Source organism: Megachile rotundata, chromosome 3 (genome assembly GCF_050947335.1).
Source record: "Megachile rotundata isolate GNS110a chromosome 3, iyMegRotu1, whole genome shotgun sequence".
In the NCBI taxonomy this organism is placed as follows: Eukaryota; Metazoa; Arthropoda; class Insecta; order Hymenoptera; family Megachilidae; genus Megachile; species Megachile rotundata.
This window is the reverse complement of record NC_134985.1, coordinates 10,928,351-10,946,897: the sequence shown is the minus strand read 5'-3', so window position 1 is coordinate 10,946,897 and position 18,547 is coordinate 10,928,351. Positions and strand designations below refer to the sequence as shown.

Below are 18,547 nucleotides of genomic sequence, written 5' to 3'. Positions count from 1 at the left end.
TTATAACTATTTTATAGAAGATTTATCGATTTCTGAAATCAATCAATAATAAAATTTTTGCAAGTACTCACGTTTAGAAGCAAGCTGCTTTATTGCGCACCTCACATTTCACAAAAGTCATTTTAGAAATTTTACGTTCAAAATTCTATTCATGATGAAAGTACCGTGACAAGTAAATATATAAAAAACACGTGAGAAACAATAGTTCATTGTAAAATAATTAATTTAAAACGTTAAAAACACTTTTCGAAGTATCATTAGAACATCACATTTTCGCGCGGACTGTTTCAGAATAAATAGTGCCACTAGCGCCATTTAGCGGTCAAGCGGAATTATCAAAGCAAAAAATTTAATTTTTTCGCAAAATTAAATCATTTTTATGTTTTTTGACACTCGCAAATTATGATACGAACACGATAAACTCACAGAAACAGCTTTACAATGGGCTTCAAGTTTTATACTGAAAAATTTTTTAAATTGCATTTTATGGACTGAAAAATGCTTAGCCACCTAGCGGTAGAAAATGAAAACTAATGAAACTAAATTTTTAAAACAATTATGTACTTTTAAAATCAGGTTGATTCATTTTATAACAATATATAAACAATAATGTATTACGAGATTAATTTAATAAATTTAAAAATATCTTGAATCCTCCCGATTCAAGTACCAAAGAAAACTGGAATATTCGATATAACTCATAAATATTTTTAATTTTCTATTGTAATTTCGTAATTATATATCACAGTTATATATTGAAATTTATTATTACTATTAAATTTTATGTGCGAATATACTGGAAATTTCTTTAGTAATTATATTTGATTTTTTATGGGCCACCCTATATATCAGTGTTGGGCACAGTGTTGGGCAGTCCCAGTGCATGCACAGTAAGCTATCCGTAGAAGTCCTCAGTAGCGTATACACTTTGATGAAATATAAGGTATCATTAGGCCCTAGTAAGGAAAAAGAAATAAATCTGAAGAAAATTGCAGGAAAGAGAATAAAAGGGTTAAATAAGACAACAGATTATATATAATAAAAGTAATATTAAATTTATTTATGATTATTATTATTTTTTACGTTTGCAGCCGATTTGTTATATGAATACCAATATTTGTTGCAAGAGCAAAGGAAAAAGATACCGCTCGATTTTTATCGGATCTATGCATGTTAACAAAATAAAATCCATGTATTTCATTGTTATTGTTTCTCTGATATTATAATTTTCACACGTATAAAATATAGTTATTCAAAGAGGTCCTTCCAAGTCGTGCTTTTGTGTTATTTCAAATATAATAATCTCCTATATTCCATCATATTATTCCCATTATATTATATAATTCACGATATATACATATATGTATATTAATAAATAATCATTTTGCAACATATCTGCAAGATTAAGTTAAAAAAAATTAATAAATTTAAATAATTACAACAATAAATTTGTTAATAAACTACCAAAAAATATAAAATTATAAAAAGTATGACGTTAGAATAGTTATACAGCAACCAATGAGAGTGGCTGCACGCTATTGGTGGATTACATGATGTCTGATTGGCTACTGTACACTAGCAATCACTCTTGCACTTCGATTTGATCTATTGGTCGATTACGTGATATCTAATTGGCTACTGTAAACTACCAATCGCACTTACACTTGAAGAGGTCGCCGCTGCTCAGTTTTGTTTTGGAAGTCGAGGAGGTCGGATCGGCCCTGTCAACACTTACCGGTACGAGTCAAGGGTTTACTTTACCGATATTGTGCTTGTCCCTGTATTACCTACTGTGCTTTAATAAGTGTTTAGTGTGTTTTAATAAATATTTTTTAATAAATATGCGGGTGTATTAACAAATTTTATGGTGTGATTCTACAAGTGTCAGTGACTTAACCAATGTGTTATCTGCATGCATATACGGATATATTAGTGTACCTAGTGTGTTATTACTAGTGTTTAATGTGCTTTAATAATTATTTTTTATTAATTATGGGGGTGTATTAATAAAATTTATGGTGTGGTTCTACAAGTATCAGTGACTTTACTAGTGTGTTTCCTTAAGTGATTGTGCATGTGTATACGGATTTATTACTGTGTTTTATGGTGCGGTTATTTGAATGTTTTATTAATTTTTTACCGTTTTAATGTATTTTGTGGAGTGATTATTTAAGTGCTTTTACAAACTGTTATTGGGTGTTGGTGTACTTTATGCAATGATTATTTAAGTGTTTTGGCATAGTGTTACTGGTGCTTTAGTGTACTTTATGCAATGATTATTTAATTGTTTTGACATATTGTTACTGGTGGTTTAGTGTATTATGTGGAATGATTATTTAAGTGTTTTGACATATTGTTACTGGTGTTTTAATATATTTTATGGAGTGGTTATTTAAATGTTTTAACAAATTGCTACTGGTGTTTTAGTGTGTATTATGGAATGGTTATTTAAATATTTTAACAAATTGTTACTGGTGTTTTAGTGTGTATTATGGAGTGGTTATTTAAATGTTTTGGAATACTTGCACTGGTGTTTTAATGTGTTTTACCATGTAGTTATCTATATGTTTCGGTATAAATTTGCAAACGTTTTAACCTGTGCCATACAATAATTATTCAAGTGCATTGACATATTTTTTCGAATATTTTATAATGTTTCACTGAGTGACTATACGTTTTGATATACATTTGCAAATTTATTACTGGTTTTTGTAATGTAGTACTGTATGCATGCTTAACTTGTTTATTAACTGTTTTCGTTTCAAAAATGTATACGTTACTCGAAATACAAATTGATTGACAGTTACTAAATTGTTGTCCTGCTATGATTACAGGTCACGCTGCCAATCCAATGGACAAACTGCCAAATCCAAACGTTGCCAAAGCAGTCCAAATCAGTCCAAATCAGTCCAAATCTCTGATGCTTTACCGTTAAAGCGATCGCAGTGGCGCAAGTCAGCGATCGGTGAGTCGCATGCTTTATGGTTCCTCCGGTTCCCATCATGTCGTAGGACGAATGGTCCGAAGCGACACGGGAACTGGTTGTATTTTATATTTTTGAGCGAGCATAGTGACCACGACTGTACGATCGTGCAAAATTCGTACAAACTGTTTATTATATTTATTAGATCAGGTCAGGGTTTTCTTGTACATCGCGTTTTAACTTAACTTCTTTACAAATCAAATTAAAATTAGTATATTGAAGTCGGATGACCCTCCGATTTCGTGCTAGTTTACTTTTAGAGTCACTTTCAATTTTATTTTCACTTTCAATTGTATCGCGAACTCTTTTTGAATACACATATGTACAAGAAAGTTTCGCGAAAAACAGATTTCGATATCAAAGTTATTTGTGAATGTTTGAGTCATTTAGAAATTTACTTTGATATCATAAATCTGTTAAGAATGAAACTACCGATATACTTAGATTTTTGCAAAGTGATCTTCCATTTTCCATTTTGAAAGTTTTTTAAAGTTAGAGTGAATTTTTGCTGGAAGACACTTTATTAGCATGTTTCTAATCATGTCTTTTAGCTCAGGATTTTCAGCACACATGAAGAAAACTGGTAGGTCAAAATACATGTGGCCGTGTTCATTTTTATGCTCTATACTCATGCGCGTGCTTAGATGCTACTCGCATGGGTTAGGGCAGGTGGACACGGTTTAGTTTTAAGATGTTTTGGCGATCGACAAATTGACAGTGAATTATCGACACAAGTTACACGTGTGTGTGTGGTTAGGTCGTGGACCTTGTGTCGATTAAACTGTAGATTTATTTTTTAAATTTTGCAAAATTCTATTTGAAAATGCATACAAAATGCAAGTCGAGTCATTTGAAAATGCATACAAAATGCAAGTAGAGTCATTTCAAAGTTATATAAATTGATTAAGTTAGAAAATTGTATTTCATAGTTCAAATTATTACATGTACATATTGCATTGAATATTCGAAAGAGTACAAAAATGAAATATGTTCAATGTTCACTGTCGATTGTCGATCGATTTCAGCAAAAAGGTATGAACTTAGAGTGTGAATGTTGTATTGAACTCGGGTGTCGGAGACGTCCCGGGACGTACTCCCTAGGATTAGGCTTATTTGCACCCGGGTGGTATGTGTGAGAACCGTGGAGTGTGTTTTTGTGTGAATGGACTTTGCAATTTTTTAAATATAGCGATAGGCAGGCAGGTAGCTTACTTCTGGTGTGAATGAGTTAGTTTTAAGTAGGTAGGGCCAGAGCAAGCTTTCACGTTTCTCTATCCTCCTCTCTTACACGTGAGATGCTTGCATCTGGGGGGTTCACGAAAAATCGAGAAGAGAAAAATATTAAATATAAATTTATTTAATATCTCTTGAACTCGATTGTTCGTTCAGGCCAGGCCTTTTAGTTTGTAAGTCGCAGTCGGGTTCTAGATCCGACTGCAAAAATGAAGTATAAAGTGAAGTGAAGTGCAGTGAAATAAAATATTCTGCTCGGACATTCTTTTACGGACAGCGCATTCTGAGAATCGCTGGTCGTATATCTTTTTATTTTGAGTCATTTTTCTTTCTTATCAAACTAACTTATATAAAATTTCGATTTTGTTATCGATCGAAATAAGTGGATAGTATTGCAATTTTATTTCTATAAAATTGTCTGCTATCTTTTTATGGAGATTGATAGCAAAATTGAAAATTTATGTAAGCGTGAAAACTAAGAATGTCCGAGTTACCGTAAAATTTCGCGAGTGATTTTTGTGAGGCTGTGCCGAAGAGAGAAGAGGCTATATGCCGAAGAGCCCCGGCAAAATTTGCCAAAGAAGAGGGGAACTATCAATGGCTGTCCATCCTAGGATGGACAGTCATTTTGTCACTATGCTCGCTATTATTTTCTTGTGTTTTACATGTATTTTTTTGAACGATACAAAATGTATCGTTTTGCTCGAATTTTTACGAGCAAAGCCACCCGCGATTTTTATGCCCTCCCAATTAAATTTCGAGATTAAAGATTTTTTCATAACTTCGCGATTAAATTATGAGATTAGAGATTTTTATATCCCTTCGCTATTCGAGATTTTTATGCCCTCCCAATTAAATTTCAAGATTAGAGATTTTTGCATAATTTTGCGATTAAATTTTGTGATTAGAGATTTTTCTATCCCTTCGCGATTCGAGATTTTTATACCTTCGCGAGTAAATTTCGAGATTAGAGATTTTTGTATCCCTTCGCGATTATATTACGAAATTCGAGATATCCCTTTGTATATCTCTTCGCGATTTTAATTTCCCACAATTTTATATGTTAATTATTTTTCTCAGTTTCAGGAATTGATTTTAAATAAATTGTTTCATTGTTGACTTATTTTTAATTCGTAATTTTCATTGTGCTTTTTGTTTCTCGATAGCGTCGTTTCACTTCTACTCCTACGATTGTCGTATAGATTAATAAAATTTTGTATGTTTCAGATTTCATTTTTTGGTAAGTTATGTTGTTCCTTCTTCTAAAACTTCTGTGTTAATAAATTTTTATCTGTTTCAGAATTTAATTTTTGGTAAATCTTACGTTGTTCTCTCTTCTCAAACTGTGTTAATAAATTTTTGTCTGTTTTAGCATTCAATTTTTGGTAAGTCACGTTGAGTGCATTAGATTTTTAATTCCGAGCTTGTGGGAGGAAGGGTGGGCTCGGGCGCAGGTTTTTCGTCACGAATTGTGACGAAAAGCCTGCGCACTTTGTAAGTACCTCTTATTCTAACTTGCACTCATCTTTGTCAAAATTTTTTAATTTACATATTATACTGTAGTAATAGTTTGTCAATTTTTCTCAATTTCCCCATATTTAAAAGAGAGTTCTTCTTTCTTTCATATCCCTTTGCTATTTTTCAAAGTTTTATATACGAGTGCAATTTTAGAATAAGAGGTACATGTAGGGCATTTAGAATGTATTACAGTATGCGTGAGTGTGCGAATGGTGTGTGTCCTGCATCCTGTACTCACACGTAGGGCCTCTAATTTTCTATCTGATTTTATTTCTAGCTTCGAAATTTTCAAGCCTCTTCTCTACTTTATTTCTTCTCCTGTCTTACTTTATTATTTCACTGATCTTTAATGCTTTAGTTTCTCTTTCATTTCGTACATATTATTTCGAGCGTCGAAGTCTTCGGATCTCCTCGTCATCTCATTTTGGTTTTAAGGTTTTTAATCTCCTCGGGTTTTTATTTTGTATTCAAGATTTTCAAACAACGTGATTTTGTTTCGAGTCTTGATGTTTTTGAATCTCTTCGTCTTTTTATTTCGGAGTTGAGATTTTCAAAATCTACTATTTCGATTTTTGAAGAGTTTCGTTTCGAATAAAGGGAGATTTCATCCCTTGATCCTTCGATTTTCTGTATTAATTACTTTTGTCTGTTTCAGGCTTTGATTTCGAGTAAGTAATTCATTGATTTATGTTTGTCTAAATACTTTTTGTCTGTTTCAGATTTTTATTAAAAGTAAATAATTCACTGATTTATGTTTGTCTAAATACTTTTTGTCTGTTTCAGATTTTTATTAAAAGTAAGTAATTCACTGATTTATGTTTGTCTAAATACTTTTTGTCTTTTTCAGATTTTTATTAAAAGTAAGTAATTCACTGATTTATGTTTGTCTAAATACTTTTTGTCTGTTTCAGATTTTTATTAAAAGTAAGTAATTCACTGATTTATGTTTGTCTAAATACTTTTTGTCTGTTTCAGATTTTTATTAAAAGTAAGTAATTCATTGATTTATGTTTATCTAAATAATACGTTTTGTCTGTTTCAGATTTTTATTAAAAGTAAGTCATTTATTGATTTATGTTTGTCTAAATACTTTTTGTCTGTTTCAGATTTTTATTTCAAGTAAGTAATTCACTGATTTTATGTTTGTCTAAATACTTTTTGTCTGTTTCAGATTTTTATTAAAAGTAAGTAATTCACTGATTTATGTTTGTCTAAATACTTTTTGTCTGTTTCAGATTTTTATTAAAAGTAAGTAATTCATTGATTTATGTTTATCTAAATAATACGTTTTGTCTGTTTCAGATTTTTATTAAAAGTAAGTCATTTATTGATTTATGGTTGTCTAATTAATTTTTGTCTGTTTCAGATTTTTATTTCAAGTAAGTAATTCAATGTTTCATATGTGTCTTAATCAAATTTGTATGTTTCAGGTTTTAATTTTATGTAAGTAATTTTTAATGTTTCATTTTTGTCTGAACTATTTTTGTATGTTTCAGGTTTTAATTTTAAGTAAGTAATTTTTAATGTTTTTCATGTTGTCTTAATTATTTTTGTATGTTGCAGGTTTTAATTTCAAATACGTAATTTTTAATGTTTCCTATTTGCCCTAATCATTTTTGTATGTTTCAGGTTTTAATTTTAAGTAAGTAATTTTTAATGTTTTTCATGTTGTCTTAATTATTTTTGTATGTTTCAGGTTTTAATTTCAAGTAAGTAATTTTTTATGTTTCATATTTGTTCTAATCATTTTTGTATATTTCAGGTTTTAATTTTAAGTAAGTAATTTTTAATGATTGATATTTGTCTTAATTATGTTTGTATGTTTCAGGTTTTTATTTTATATAAGTAATGAAATAATTTAAATTTGTCTTAATTACATTTGTTTGTTTCAGATTTTCATTTTATGTAAGTAATGAAATAATTTATATTTGTCTTAATTACTTTTGTTTGTTTCAGATTTTTATTTTATGTAAGTAAGTGAATTATTCATATGTGTCTTAATTATATTACTATTTTTCAGATTTTTATTTTAATAATTCATGTTTGTATTCATTTCTTTCTGATGTTTCAGGTGTTTATTCTAATAATTCATATTTGTCTTAATTTCTTTCAGATGTTTCAGGTTTTTATTTTTCAGATATTAATTAGGTAATGAGATGTTTCATATGTGTCTTAATTACATTTTTATGTTACAGATTTTGATTGTAAGTAATTGAGTATTTCTCAAGTATATTGTAATTTTATTTGCGTATTTTTATCGAGTCAACTCGAGATGCATTTCTCTTTTATTCCGAAATGTTAATATGAATTTTGCATGGTAGCATGAATTGTGCATGGTAGAATGAATTGTGCATGTCTAAACATTATAATGTTACAAGTCTTGGATTTGCTTTTCTGTTTCATCTTTTTATTAATACACCTAATTAGTCTACAGGTAAGGAAGAGGTCATCATTGAAGACTTCCTTTGTGGGATTTCATCAACTGACGCGTTAATTTTAAGTAATTTTAAGTTGCGTCTATTGTAATATATTGTAGTATGAATGAGTAAATGTGTGAATGGCGTATACGCGAAGATTGAAGACATCAATCATCGAGGGGTCATCGAGGGATCTTCGAGGGATGCGTGCGTTAGCTATAAGTTAATTGTAATCGTGTGGGCAGGGCGGGTGGGTCCCTGTAAGTGCCTCTTATTCTAACTTGCACTCATCTTCTCAATTCTCAAACTTTGTACGCGTTAGCTTGTAGTATACTCAGTTATTTTTTGTCAATCGTTCCGAACCCAAGTGGATCATTGGGGGTTCATAGCGCTGTGAACACGCGGCAGAGGTGAGCTGCAAGTGCTGGTGTAGCGCCAGGGACACATCTCTGCGGGGCCGATCGATCGATGAACCATCTCGATCTGCCGCCTCACGGCAGGGGTCTCCTCTCTGCGGTCAGACTTGCTTCAAACGCAAGCGGCGGGGAAATGGGAGACCCTCCGCGGATGTGTCACTCGTTCTTGCCAGTATTTTCGGTTCATCTCTGTCTCGTGGTTCACGTAAGCCACTGTGGACTACCCTTTGACCCATGGAAGGCGAGGTTCACTTGGCGAAAAATACTGATCCCCTTTTTTCACAGAAAGTTCTTCTAACTTTCTTTTCTTCTTGTCAGAAAGTTCTTCCAACTTTCTTTTGTTTTAGTAGAAGATTCTTCTAACTTTCTTTGCTTCTAATAGAAAGTTCTTCTAACTTTCTTCCCCTTTGCTTTTTGAATACGTCATAGATTATTTGAGTGCAATCTTAGAAAAAGAGGTACCGTGCGGCGTTTATTTGGGATCCCAAAAAATTAGTATTATGTTAATGCGCGTGCGTGCGTGTGTGTGTGTGTGATACAAGCTCTTTGCTCGATTGTGATAAAGAACTTGTATATGCGAGCCTATGAGCTAAGTAGAGTCAAAACTCATTTATCCTTCTGATAAATGATGTTGCATTTGGAGGGTGGTTGGGATTTGGTGTTAGGGTGGGTCACTATCGTAGTCACCTCCACGTGGTGTGACCTGGTAATCGATGTCGTTTTCTAAATATTTTTCACGAAATTATATGTAGAAAACGACATCGAGCTGAGAGCTACGATTATAATTTGTCAATTTCATATCTAAGTTACAATAATTCCGAGCTGTGGGAGGAAGGGTGGGCTCGGGCGCAGGTTTTTCGTCACAACACGTGGCGAAAAACTTGCGCAAATTGTGCCTTTTGTTCTAATTTGCACTCATCTCTACAGTTTTTTAACTTGTTACATATTAGATTGTAGTATTAGCCTTTCATTTTTATTGACAATTGCTCGAAACTTAAAAGAAAGTTCTTCCAACTTTCTTCTTTACCCTTTCCCTCTACAAAGTTTTAAATTATACAAGTGCAATTTTAGAACAAAAGGCACATTTAGGGTTTAATCATTTTTGTATGTTTCAGGTTTTAATTTTATGTGGGTAATTTATTTATTCATACGTGTCTTATTTGTATTTGTATGTTTCAGGGTTCTACTTTAACGATTCCGGTCTGTTTTAATTTCATTGATACGTTTCAGGTTTGGATGTTAATAATTCTTATTTGTCTTAATTTCACTCAGATGTTTCAGGTTTTTATAATCTTGCATTTCCTTTTCTGTTTCCTTTTTCATTGTCACACCTATTTATTTTACAGGTAATGAATAGTTCATCATTGAAGACATCGATCAGCGAGGGATCATCGAGGGATCATCGAGGGATCATCGTGGGATGCGTGCGTTAGTTTCAAGCTAATATGCGTGCGTTAGTTTTAAGCTAATATGCGTGCGTTAGTTTTAAGCGTATGCTTGTGGGCAGGGTGGGTGGGTCCATGTAAGTACCTCTACTTCCAACTTGCACTCATCTTCATAGTTCTCAATCTTTGTACGCGTTAGCTTGTAGTATACCCATTTTTTGTCGATTGTTCCGAGCCCAAGTGGATCATTGGGGGTTCATAGCGCTGTGAACACGCGGCAGAGGTGAGCTGCAAGTGCCGGTGTAGCACGAGTGATATTCTTTGCCCGGCGGGGCGGATCGGGGTTGGCACCTCTCATACTCTGATGTGCCTCCCCGACCCGCCGCCATTCTGCCAAGGGGCATCACGGTCTGGGTATCCTCTCTGTAGTAAGACGCGAGAGCGCTGGGGGAAATGGGAACCCTCCGCCAACTGGGGTGTATCACTCGTTCTTGCCAAAGGTATCTTCGGTTCATCTTTGCCGTCGTGGTTCACGTAAGCCACTATGGACTACCCTTTGACCCATGGAAAGCGAGGTTCACTTGGCGAAAAATACGGTTCCCCTTTTTCACAGAAAGTTCTTCTAACTTTCTTTTCTTTTAGTGGAAAGTTCTTCTAACTTTCCTCTCTTTTAGTAGAAAGTTCTTCTAACTTTCTACCTTGCCCCTTTGCTTTTTTACTTCGTCATAGATTATAAGAGTGCAAGCTTAGAAGTAGAGGTACCCTGCGGCGTTTAGAATAAGTTAAGCGTATGCGTAGGATCCTATGCAATTTGTATTAAGTTAATGTATGTGCGTGTATGTGTGTGTGATACAAGCTCTTTACTGGATGTGGTAAAGAACTTGTATATGCGAGCGTATGAGCTGAGTAGAGTCAGAACTCATTTATCCTTCTGATAAATGAGGTTGCAATTGGAGGGTGGTTGGGATTTGGAGTTAGGGTGGGTCACTATCGTAGCCACCTCCACGTGGTGTGACCCGGTAATCGATATAGTTCTCGAATGATTTTTTAAAATCTTTGGAAAACTATACCGAGCTGAGAGCTACGGTTAATTTTCTATTTTGTGGTTGGGCTAAAGTAATATTTCACTCCTTTGCTTAATTTTCTATGTTAATATAATTTTGTTTGTTCCAGCATTTAATCTTTCGTAAGTTCTTACATTATTCTCTCTTCTGAAATTTCTATGTTAATAAATTTTTGTGTGTTCCAGCATTTAAGTTTTGGTAAATTTTGTTGAGTGTTTTTTATATTTATTCCGAGCTGTGGGAGGTTGGGTGGGCTCGGGCGCAGGTTTTTCGTCACAATTTGTGGCGAAAAGCCTGCGCACATTATAAGTACCTCTTATTCTAATTTGTACTCATTTTTGTCAATTTTTAAACTTACATATTAGATTGTAGTAATAGTTTGTCTCTTTTTCTCAATTTCCCCAAACTTAAAAGAAAGTTCTTCCAACTTTCTTTCTACTTTCTTGCAATTTTTATAAAGTTTTATATGCGAATGCAATTTTAGAATAAGAGGTACATGTAGGGCATTTAGAATGTATTAATGTGGGAATGGTGTGTGTCCTGATTTTTATTTTAAGTAAGCAATGTTTCATATGTATCTAATTATATTTTTATGTTTCAAATTTTTATTTTAAATAAGGAATTCAATTTTTCTTATGTGTCTTAGTAGTATTTGTCTGTTTCAGGTTTTTATTTTAATGATTCATTTTTCTCTTATCATATTTTTATTCACATGTTTCAGGTTCCTATCGAGTGGCCTCGAAGTTCATTTTATTTTTATTCTGAAAATGTTAATATAAATTTAAATGTTAAGATGAATTGTGCTGGCCTAAACATTACAATGTTACTAATCTTGCGTTTGCTTCTCTGTTTCCCCTTTTTATTGTTACACCTATTTATTTTATAGGTAATGAATAGGTCATCATTGAAGACATCGATCATCGAGAGATCATCGAGGGATCTTCGTGGGATGCGTGCGTTCGTTTTAAGCTAATTTTATGCGTGCGTTAGTTGTAAGTTAAGCGTGCTCGTGGGCAGGGCGGGTGGGTCCTTGTAAGTGCCTCTCATTCTAAATTGCACTCATCTTCTCAGTTTTCCAACTTTGTACGCGTTAGCTTGTAGTGTACCCCGTTATTTTTTGTCAATCGTTCCGAACCCAAGTGGATCATTGGGGGTTCATAGCGCTGTGAACACGCAGCAGAGGTGAGCTGCAAGTACTGGTGTAGCGCCAGGGACACATCTCTGCGGGGCCGATCGATTGATGTTCCGTCTCGATCGGGTGCCTCACGGCAGGGTTTCCTCTCTGCAGTCAGACTTACTTTAAACGTAAGCGGGGAGAAATGGGAAACTCTCCGCGGATGTGTCACTCGTTCTTGCCAGTATTTTCGGTTCATCTCTGTCTCGTGGTTCACGTAAGTCACTATGGACTACCCTTTGACCCATGGAAGGCAAGGTTCATTTGGCGAAAAATACTGATCCCCTTTTTTGATAGAAAGTTCTTCTAACTTTCTTTTTTTTTTGACAGAAAGTTCTTCTAACTTTCGTTAGCTTGTAGTATACCCTCCCTATTTTTTGTCAATCGTTCTGCGCCCAAGTGGATCATGGGGGGTTCACAGTGCTGTGAACACGCGGTAGAGGTGAGCTGCAAGTACCGGTGTAGCGCGAGTGATATTCTTTGCCCGGCGGGGCGGATCGGGGTTGGCACCTCTCATACTCTGATGTGCCTCCCCGACCCGCCGCCATTCTGCCAAGGGGCATCACGGTCTGGGTATCCTCTCTGTAGTAAGACGCGAGAGCGCTGGGGGAAATGGGAACCCTCCGCCAACTGGGGTGTATCACTCGTTCTTGCCAAAGGTATCTTCGGTTCATCTTTGCCGTCGTGGTTCACGTAAGCCACTATGGGCTACCCTTTGACCCATGGAAAGCAAAGTTCAGTTGACGAAAAATACTGTTCCCCTTTTTTAACAGAAAGTTCTTCTAACTTTCTTTTCTTTTAGTAGAAAGTTCTTCTAACTTTCTTATTTCCCTTTGCTTTTTGAATTCGTCATAGATTATTTGAGTGTAATCTTAGAATGAGAGGTACCCTGCGGCGTTTAGAATAAGTTAAGCGTATGCGTAGGATCCTATGCAATTTGTATTAAGTTAATGTATGTGCGTGTATGTGTGTGTGATACAAGCTCTTTACTGGATGTGGTAAAGAACTTGTATATGCGAGCGTATGAGCTGAGTAGAGTTAGAACTCATTTATCCTTCTGATAAATGAGGTTTGCATTTGGAGGGAGGATGGGATTTGGAGTCAGGGTGGGTCACTATCGTAGCCACCTCCACGTGGTGTGACCTGGTAATTGGTATAATTCTCTGAAGGCTTTAAAAAATCTTCAGAGAACTATACCGAGCTAAGAGCTACGATTAGAATTTAATTTAGAATTAGAATGTAGAATTTAAGAGCTACGATTGTAATTTTACTTATAATATATATATATATAGTTGTATAGGTATATACAGTCATATATATAACTAACCTAACCCAGCCTAATGTAATCTAACCCAACCTATACATTCATAGTTTACAATGCAATTATAAGAATTTTTGAAAAATTATGTGGGATCATTAAGGTGCCCTCATCAGTCATCACTGCGTGTACCGGTTAGGTACGGCATTGGCAGCAAGCTGTGACGTCAGCTGACGCATGCGCATAAAGCTCTCGCGTGAGATAAAATCTCACGACTACCCAACACTGTGTATATCCTTATCAATTCATATGAATGTACAATATTGATGTTGTCGCACGTGTTTTTAGTTTACATCTAACGTAAATCAAAATTGACAATTATTTTTCTGTATCTTTGACCAACTATTGTCTTATTTAATAGATCTTTGCATCTATTCACATTTATTATATTAATATTGACTGATATTGAAAATTTCATTCAAGCTTTTGTGACATTACTGATCAATTCTAACCTAACAATTTGTTTTTATTTGATATTTACAAATACAGTTGCTAACTAATGGCTTGTGCGGATTTCTAATGTTGAATATCTGTTTCTTTTTAAATAAAAAATTTATCAAATAAAAATTTGTACATTCCTTTATGATTAAGACTTCTTTCACTCGTTTTATTTCTCATTCACGAAATATGAGTATTTTTATTCAATGTTTAAATCCTTTAACCGGTATTATTACGTGGGAAGAAAAGGATGAAAATTATGATTATCACCAAGAAGTTGCAAGATCAGCATTTGCTGATATGTTACATGATCATGAAAGAGTTAGTACCTCAATTTGTTTTTTAATGTATATAGCTGAGTAGCTCCTTCAGTACCATAATGTTTGTTTTTGAATTTAGAACCAAAAATATTATGCAGCTCTCAAAACTGCAATTGAAAGAAAGCATCAATCAGGAGAAGAAGCTAACGTGCTTGACATAGGAACAGGTACTGGTTTATTATCAATGATGGCTGCTAAATGCGGAGCAGATAGTATAACAGCATGTGAGGTAAATAATTACATTTTTATTACGAATTATTGTAATTATAGATGTAATTTAGAAAATTACATGTTTACCAGTTGGAAAACTTCAAGGTTATTCTTTAGGCTTTCACACCAGTGGCTAAATGTGCAATAAGAATAATACAAGAAAATGGATTTGATGATAAAATTAAATTAATACATAAACGTTCGACAAAAATGACTGTTGGGAAAAATGGAGATATGATCAAGAGAGCAAATATTTTAGTTACTGAAGTATTTGATACTGAACTTATTGGAGAAGGAGCGATTTCCACATTTCATCATGCGCTTGAAAATCTTCTTGAAGTACTCATATTATGGTTTTCATATATAATTTTATACACTGATTGTTTAATACGCATTTTCTATGGTATTAGGAAAATAGTATAGTGATACCACATACTGCTACAATTTGGGCACAAGTTGTTGAGAGTTCTACTGTATGTGCATGGAATACAGTACATCCAATTCAATATAAAAATAAATGTTTGTTAAATATACCGCAATCTGTCAAATGTTGTTCAGGAGCAGCTGCAGTACATGATATACAATTAACCCAATTTCCTCATACTGCATTTAAACCTTTATTACCAGCCCAACCTATATTTAGGTAAATGTATGTTACAATTTGGTTGATTACGCATTTAAAAACGTTCTAAATTTTATTAAATATTAAATAAACATTTCAGATTTAATTTCTCTGGTAAAACACCTTTACTTTATGATGATAAAGTATGCTTGCATGTGAAACCAATTGCAAATGGTACAGCACATGCAATTTTTATGTGGTGGGATTTAAATATGGATATTGATAATAAGGTGATTATAAAATATGAAATGGTGTAACATTATTATTACACACTGTTCTTACTTAGGTTTTATTAAGCTGTGCACCTGCATGGGAGCATCCTGATGCAAAGAAGTTACAAGATGAAGGTTTCAGTTTAACAGAGATAGCAGATTTAATACCATGGAGAGATCATTGGATGCAAGCTATTTACTATTTACCTGTAGAGACTCCAGTTACTACTAATAATGAAGTTAGCCTGATTGGCTACCATGACGAATATTCATTATGGTTTCAACTTATAAATAAATCAGTGTATGTTAGTTTACACATTTAATTTATATAATTTTTTCTATTCTGCAACTGATAATATAATTACTTATTTGCAGAAATGAAATACCAAATTGTGAAAGACCTATTTGCAGTTGTAGTATTCATGTTGCTTACTGCAGGACACGTATAGGGCAATTGAATGATCAAAAACGAAATGATAAATATATTAAAGCCTTAGAAAAGAAAATTACATCAGACACAGTTTGTTTATGTCTTTCAGACGGTAGCTTATTAGGTTTAGCAGCAATTAAATTGGGTGCAAAAAAGATATTCATTTTAGAGACAAACTTCTTATCTAGGAAAAGTATGGAGACATTTATTCAAGCTAACGGTCTTACAGAAAAAGTTGAGATTATTCGATCAATAAATGATTTACCGTCAGAAAATACGATAAATTTAATTTTTGGTGAACCGTATTTTATTACGTCAATTGTACCATGGGAAAACCTTTATTTCTGGTATCTTATTTCAAGATATTCTTCTAACATACAAAGGATTCCGATTGGCATGACGTTAATGGGTGTTGTAGTTGAATTTAAAGATTTACATAAAATACGAGCACCGCTTGGAATTTGTGAAGACTTTGATTTATCTAGCTTTGATAAACTTATACAGGTGAGTCAGAATGTACTAAAAATAAGAAAAATATGAACAATAATATATTACAGATGTCAAGTGATAAAAGTGACAGTCCAATAGAAGCTCAACCATTGTGGGAATATCCTGCTAAAGCATTAAGTTTGCCTTTTGTCATTAAAGAATTTGATTTGACAAACAGTGTCACTGAATACGAAAATATAAATATTTCAAACACTGTGCCTATTTTAGAGTAAGATTTTATTAAATTCTTATTAATAGTTATTTAAAATTAGCAGTTCGTGCTTTATAATATTATTCTACTAACTTAGGAATGGGATGTGTAATGGCGTAGCGTTATGGGTCAATTGGCATTTGGATTCCGAGATTACAGTATCGACTGGACCTACTGCGGAAATACAACCTGGTAAACGGATATCGTGGGATCCGTTTACAAGGCAAGGTGTACATTTATTTAGAGACATAACAAATGTTACGCAACAGAATATTCTTTTATCATTATTTAGTTTTATACCACAACATGGAAATGTTAAATTTGATTTTCAAATATTGTCAAAGAATGTAAAATAATGTATTGTTTATAAAAATATACTTCTAAATAAAAAGTTTTAATTATTTACATTATTTATCTTTAAATTATTCAATAAAAAATATTATGTAGCTTCTTCTGGTAACATACGTAATTGTTTAGCTAATCTTCTTCCTATGAGCTTTGGATAAGCTTTCTGTTTTATAAGAAATTCTTTGCTTTGATGAGTTACTGCACCATTTTCTAACTGAAATCTGAGAATTCCATAATTATTGAACCTATTCTTCCGTATTTTAAAATTTTAATAACTTACCTGCAAAGATAGTGCAGAGGCCCAAGCATTTTATCTTTTAATTCTGGATCATTTTCTAAAATGGAAAGTGCAAATGCACCCGTTTCAAGCGTAGACAAGCATCCTTCAGTTGGTTGCGTTCTAATAACATATTCACTTGTTGGAACTCCAACTAATTTACATGCTCGTAAAATACATAATGCTGGACTCGAATGATATATGGCCTGACAAATACAGCTGCCTATTAATTTCAAGCTAATAGTTACATAAAATATTATATAGTACCTTTGCTTGTGGCCAAGTTCCGTCTAACAAAACAAGATTATATGGTTTTTGTCCATTAACACCAACAGGAGTTAGTTCATCAAGTGCAACAGCACCTGGAGATGGATATAATAATACAGTATTTTTATCATTTAAAATTTCGGCTAAACCTTCATGCTTTGAAAGTGGAAATTTTTTCCCTCTGAAATATGTCTGTTGTAAAATTGATAGCAATTTCAGAATACTAAATTTTGATATTTTAAATTACCTAAAAATCAAGCACTTCCCAGGCTCCAAACCTAATGCAAGCATAGGCGCAGTTCGCAAACATCGTTTCACTTCAGCTGGATGCTGTAAAATAATAATTCTTGATGCAGGACAGACAGGTCGTTTCGGTAATCCTGTACACCAACATACAGCTACTGGTCTTCTATAAAATTATGATATCAATTTACTTAATTGTATATTTTACTTAAAAATGTTATATATATAATAACGTACAAAATATTTATTTCATTTAAGTTTTAAATAGATAATAAAATATAACCTAACAAGTCTACGTACTTGCATTGTGTGCACTTATCTCTTGTCTCAGGAGGATCAGCAAGAATTTCTGATAATTCTTGCAACACCGACGTTTCATTCATAATTATTTTGAATCACAAAACAAGAAAATACTAAGCATTACTATATACTAAACAGTAGTATTTGTATAACAAATAGTACAGGGCAGTATTGAAACTATATCTATGAACCACATTTATCCTAATAAAATTGTTAACAATAAAAAATACCTTTTTTTTATGTCAAATAGAACTAAAAATGAAATAAAACGTGTTTTGAAGTCAATATTTTTATTTTTTAAGATAGTTTCATTTTTTTTATTTCTAACGTACATGTAACTGAAATTTGAATCTCCCACCTTTAAAAGAATTCATAATCGATTCATCGATACATAGCAAAAAATATAAACTATCGCAATTATAAGCCACAAGAAATAATAAAATTAAAATATTTATTTACATTTTCTGCGCTAATTGCAAGTATATACGACTTATTTGATCTATAAATTGTATGTTAGATCATAGATACTTATACAGAATAAAATTAACGACAAAAAATATCTTACGAATTTAATAAAATTGAAAATATCGTTCGAGAGATACTTTCGATTTGTATAATGCAGCTAACTTCAGTAGCTGCAGTAACTGTCCTGCTAAAATGCGCTTCATATTT

The 18,547-nt window shown here is 33.0% G+C and overlaps 3 protein-coding genes across 5 annotated transcripts in view; 1 reads left to right on the top strand and 2 right to left on the bottom strand.

Annotated features, from left to right (window-relative positions):
* LPCAT (lysophosphatidylcholine acyltransferase) overlaps nucleotides 1-410 on the bottom strand; it is a 71,613-nt gene extending 71,203 nt beyond the window's left edge. Inside the window, exon 1 of the mRNA XM_012282433.2 lies at nucleotides 72-410. The gene's annotated coding sequence lies outside the window, so the exon portion shown is untranslated. The remainder of the gene's footprint in view (nucleotides 1-71) is intronic.
* Nucleotides 411-13,348: 12,938 nt separating this feature from the next.
* On the top strand, nucleotides 13,349-16,850 carry Art7 (arginine methyltransferase 7). 3 transcript variants are annotated; one of them, XM_003701961.3, is made up of 9 exons: nucleotides 13,349-14,267; nucleotides 14,346-14,495; nucleotides 14,594-14,815; nucleotides 14,887-15,119; nucleotides 15,199-15,328; nucleotides 15,385-15,611; nucleotides 15,686-16,244; nucleotides 16,298-16,458; nucleotides 16,538-16,850. In XM_003701961.3, exons 1-9 carry the CDS (start codon nucleotides 14,091-14,093, stop codon nucleotides 16,794-16,796), a joined length of 2,118 nt encoding a protein of 705 aa, XP_003702009.2. In that variant the 5' UTR covers nucleotides 13,349-14,090; the 3' UTR covers nucleotides 16,797-16,850. The 3 variants fall into 3 exon arrangements, with proteins under 3 accessions (XP_003702009.2, XP_076386191.1, XP_076386192.1); XM_076530076.1 differs by lacking the exon at nucleotides 13,349-14,267 and having other exon boundaries at nucleotides 14,356-14,495; nucleotides 14,567-14,815; XM_076530077.1 differs by lacking the exon at nucleotides 13,349-14,267 and having other exon boundaries at nucleotides 14,366-14,495; nucleotides 14,582-14,815.
* Dtwd2 (DTW domain containing 2) lies at nucleotides 16,799-18,154 on the bottom strand. The gene is made up of 5 exons (XM_003701960.3): nucleotides 17,876-18,154; nucleotides 17,580-17,741; nucleotides 17,333-17,513; nucleotides 17,069-17,271; nucleotides 16,799-17,009 (listed from the first exon to the last, which is right to left on the bottom strand). Exons 1-5 carry the CDS (start codon nucleotides 17,956-17,958, stop codon nucleotides 16,880-16,882), a joined length of 759 nt encoding a protein of 252 aa, XP_003702008.1. The 5' UTR covers nucleotides 17,959-18,154; the 3' UTR covers nucleotides 16,799-16,879.
* Between the last annotated feature and the right edge of the window lie 393 nt (nucleotides 18,155-18,547).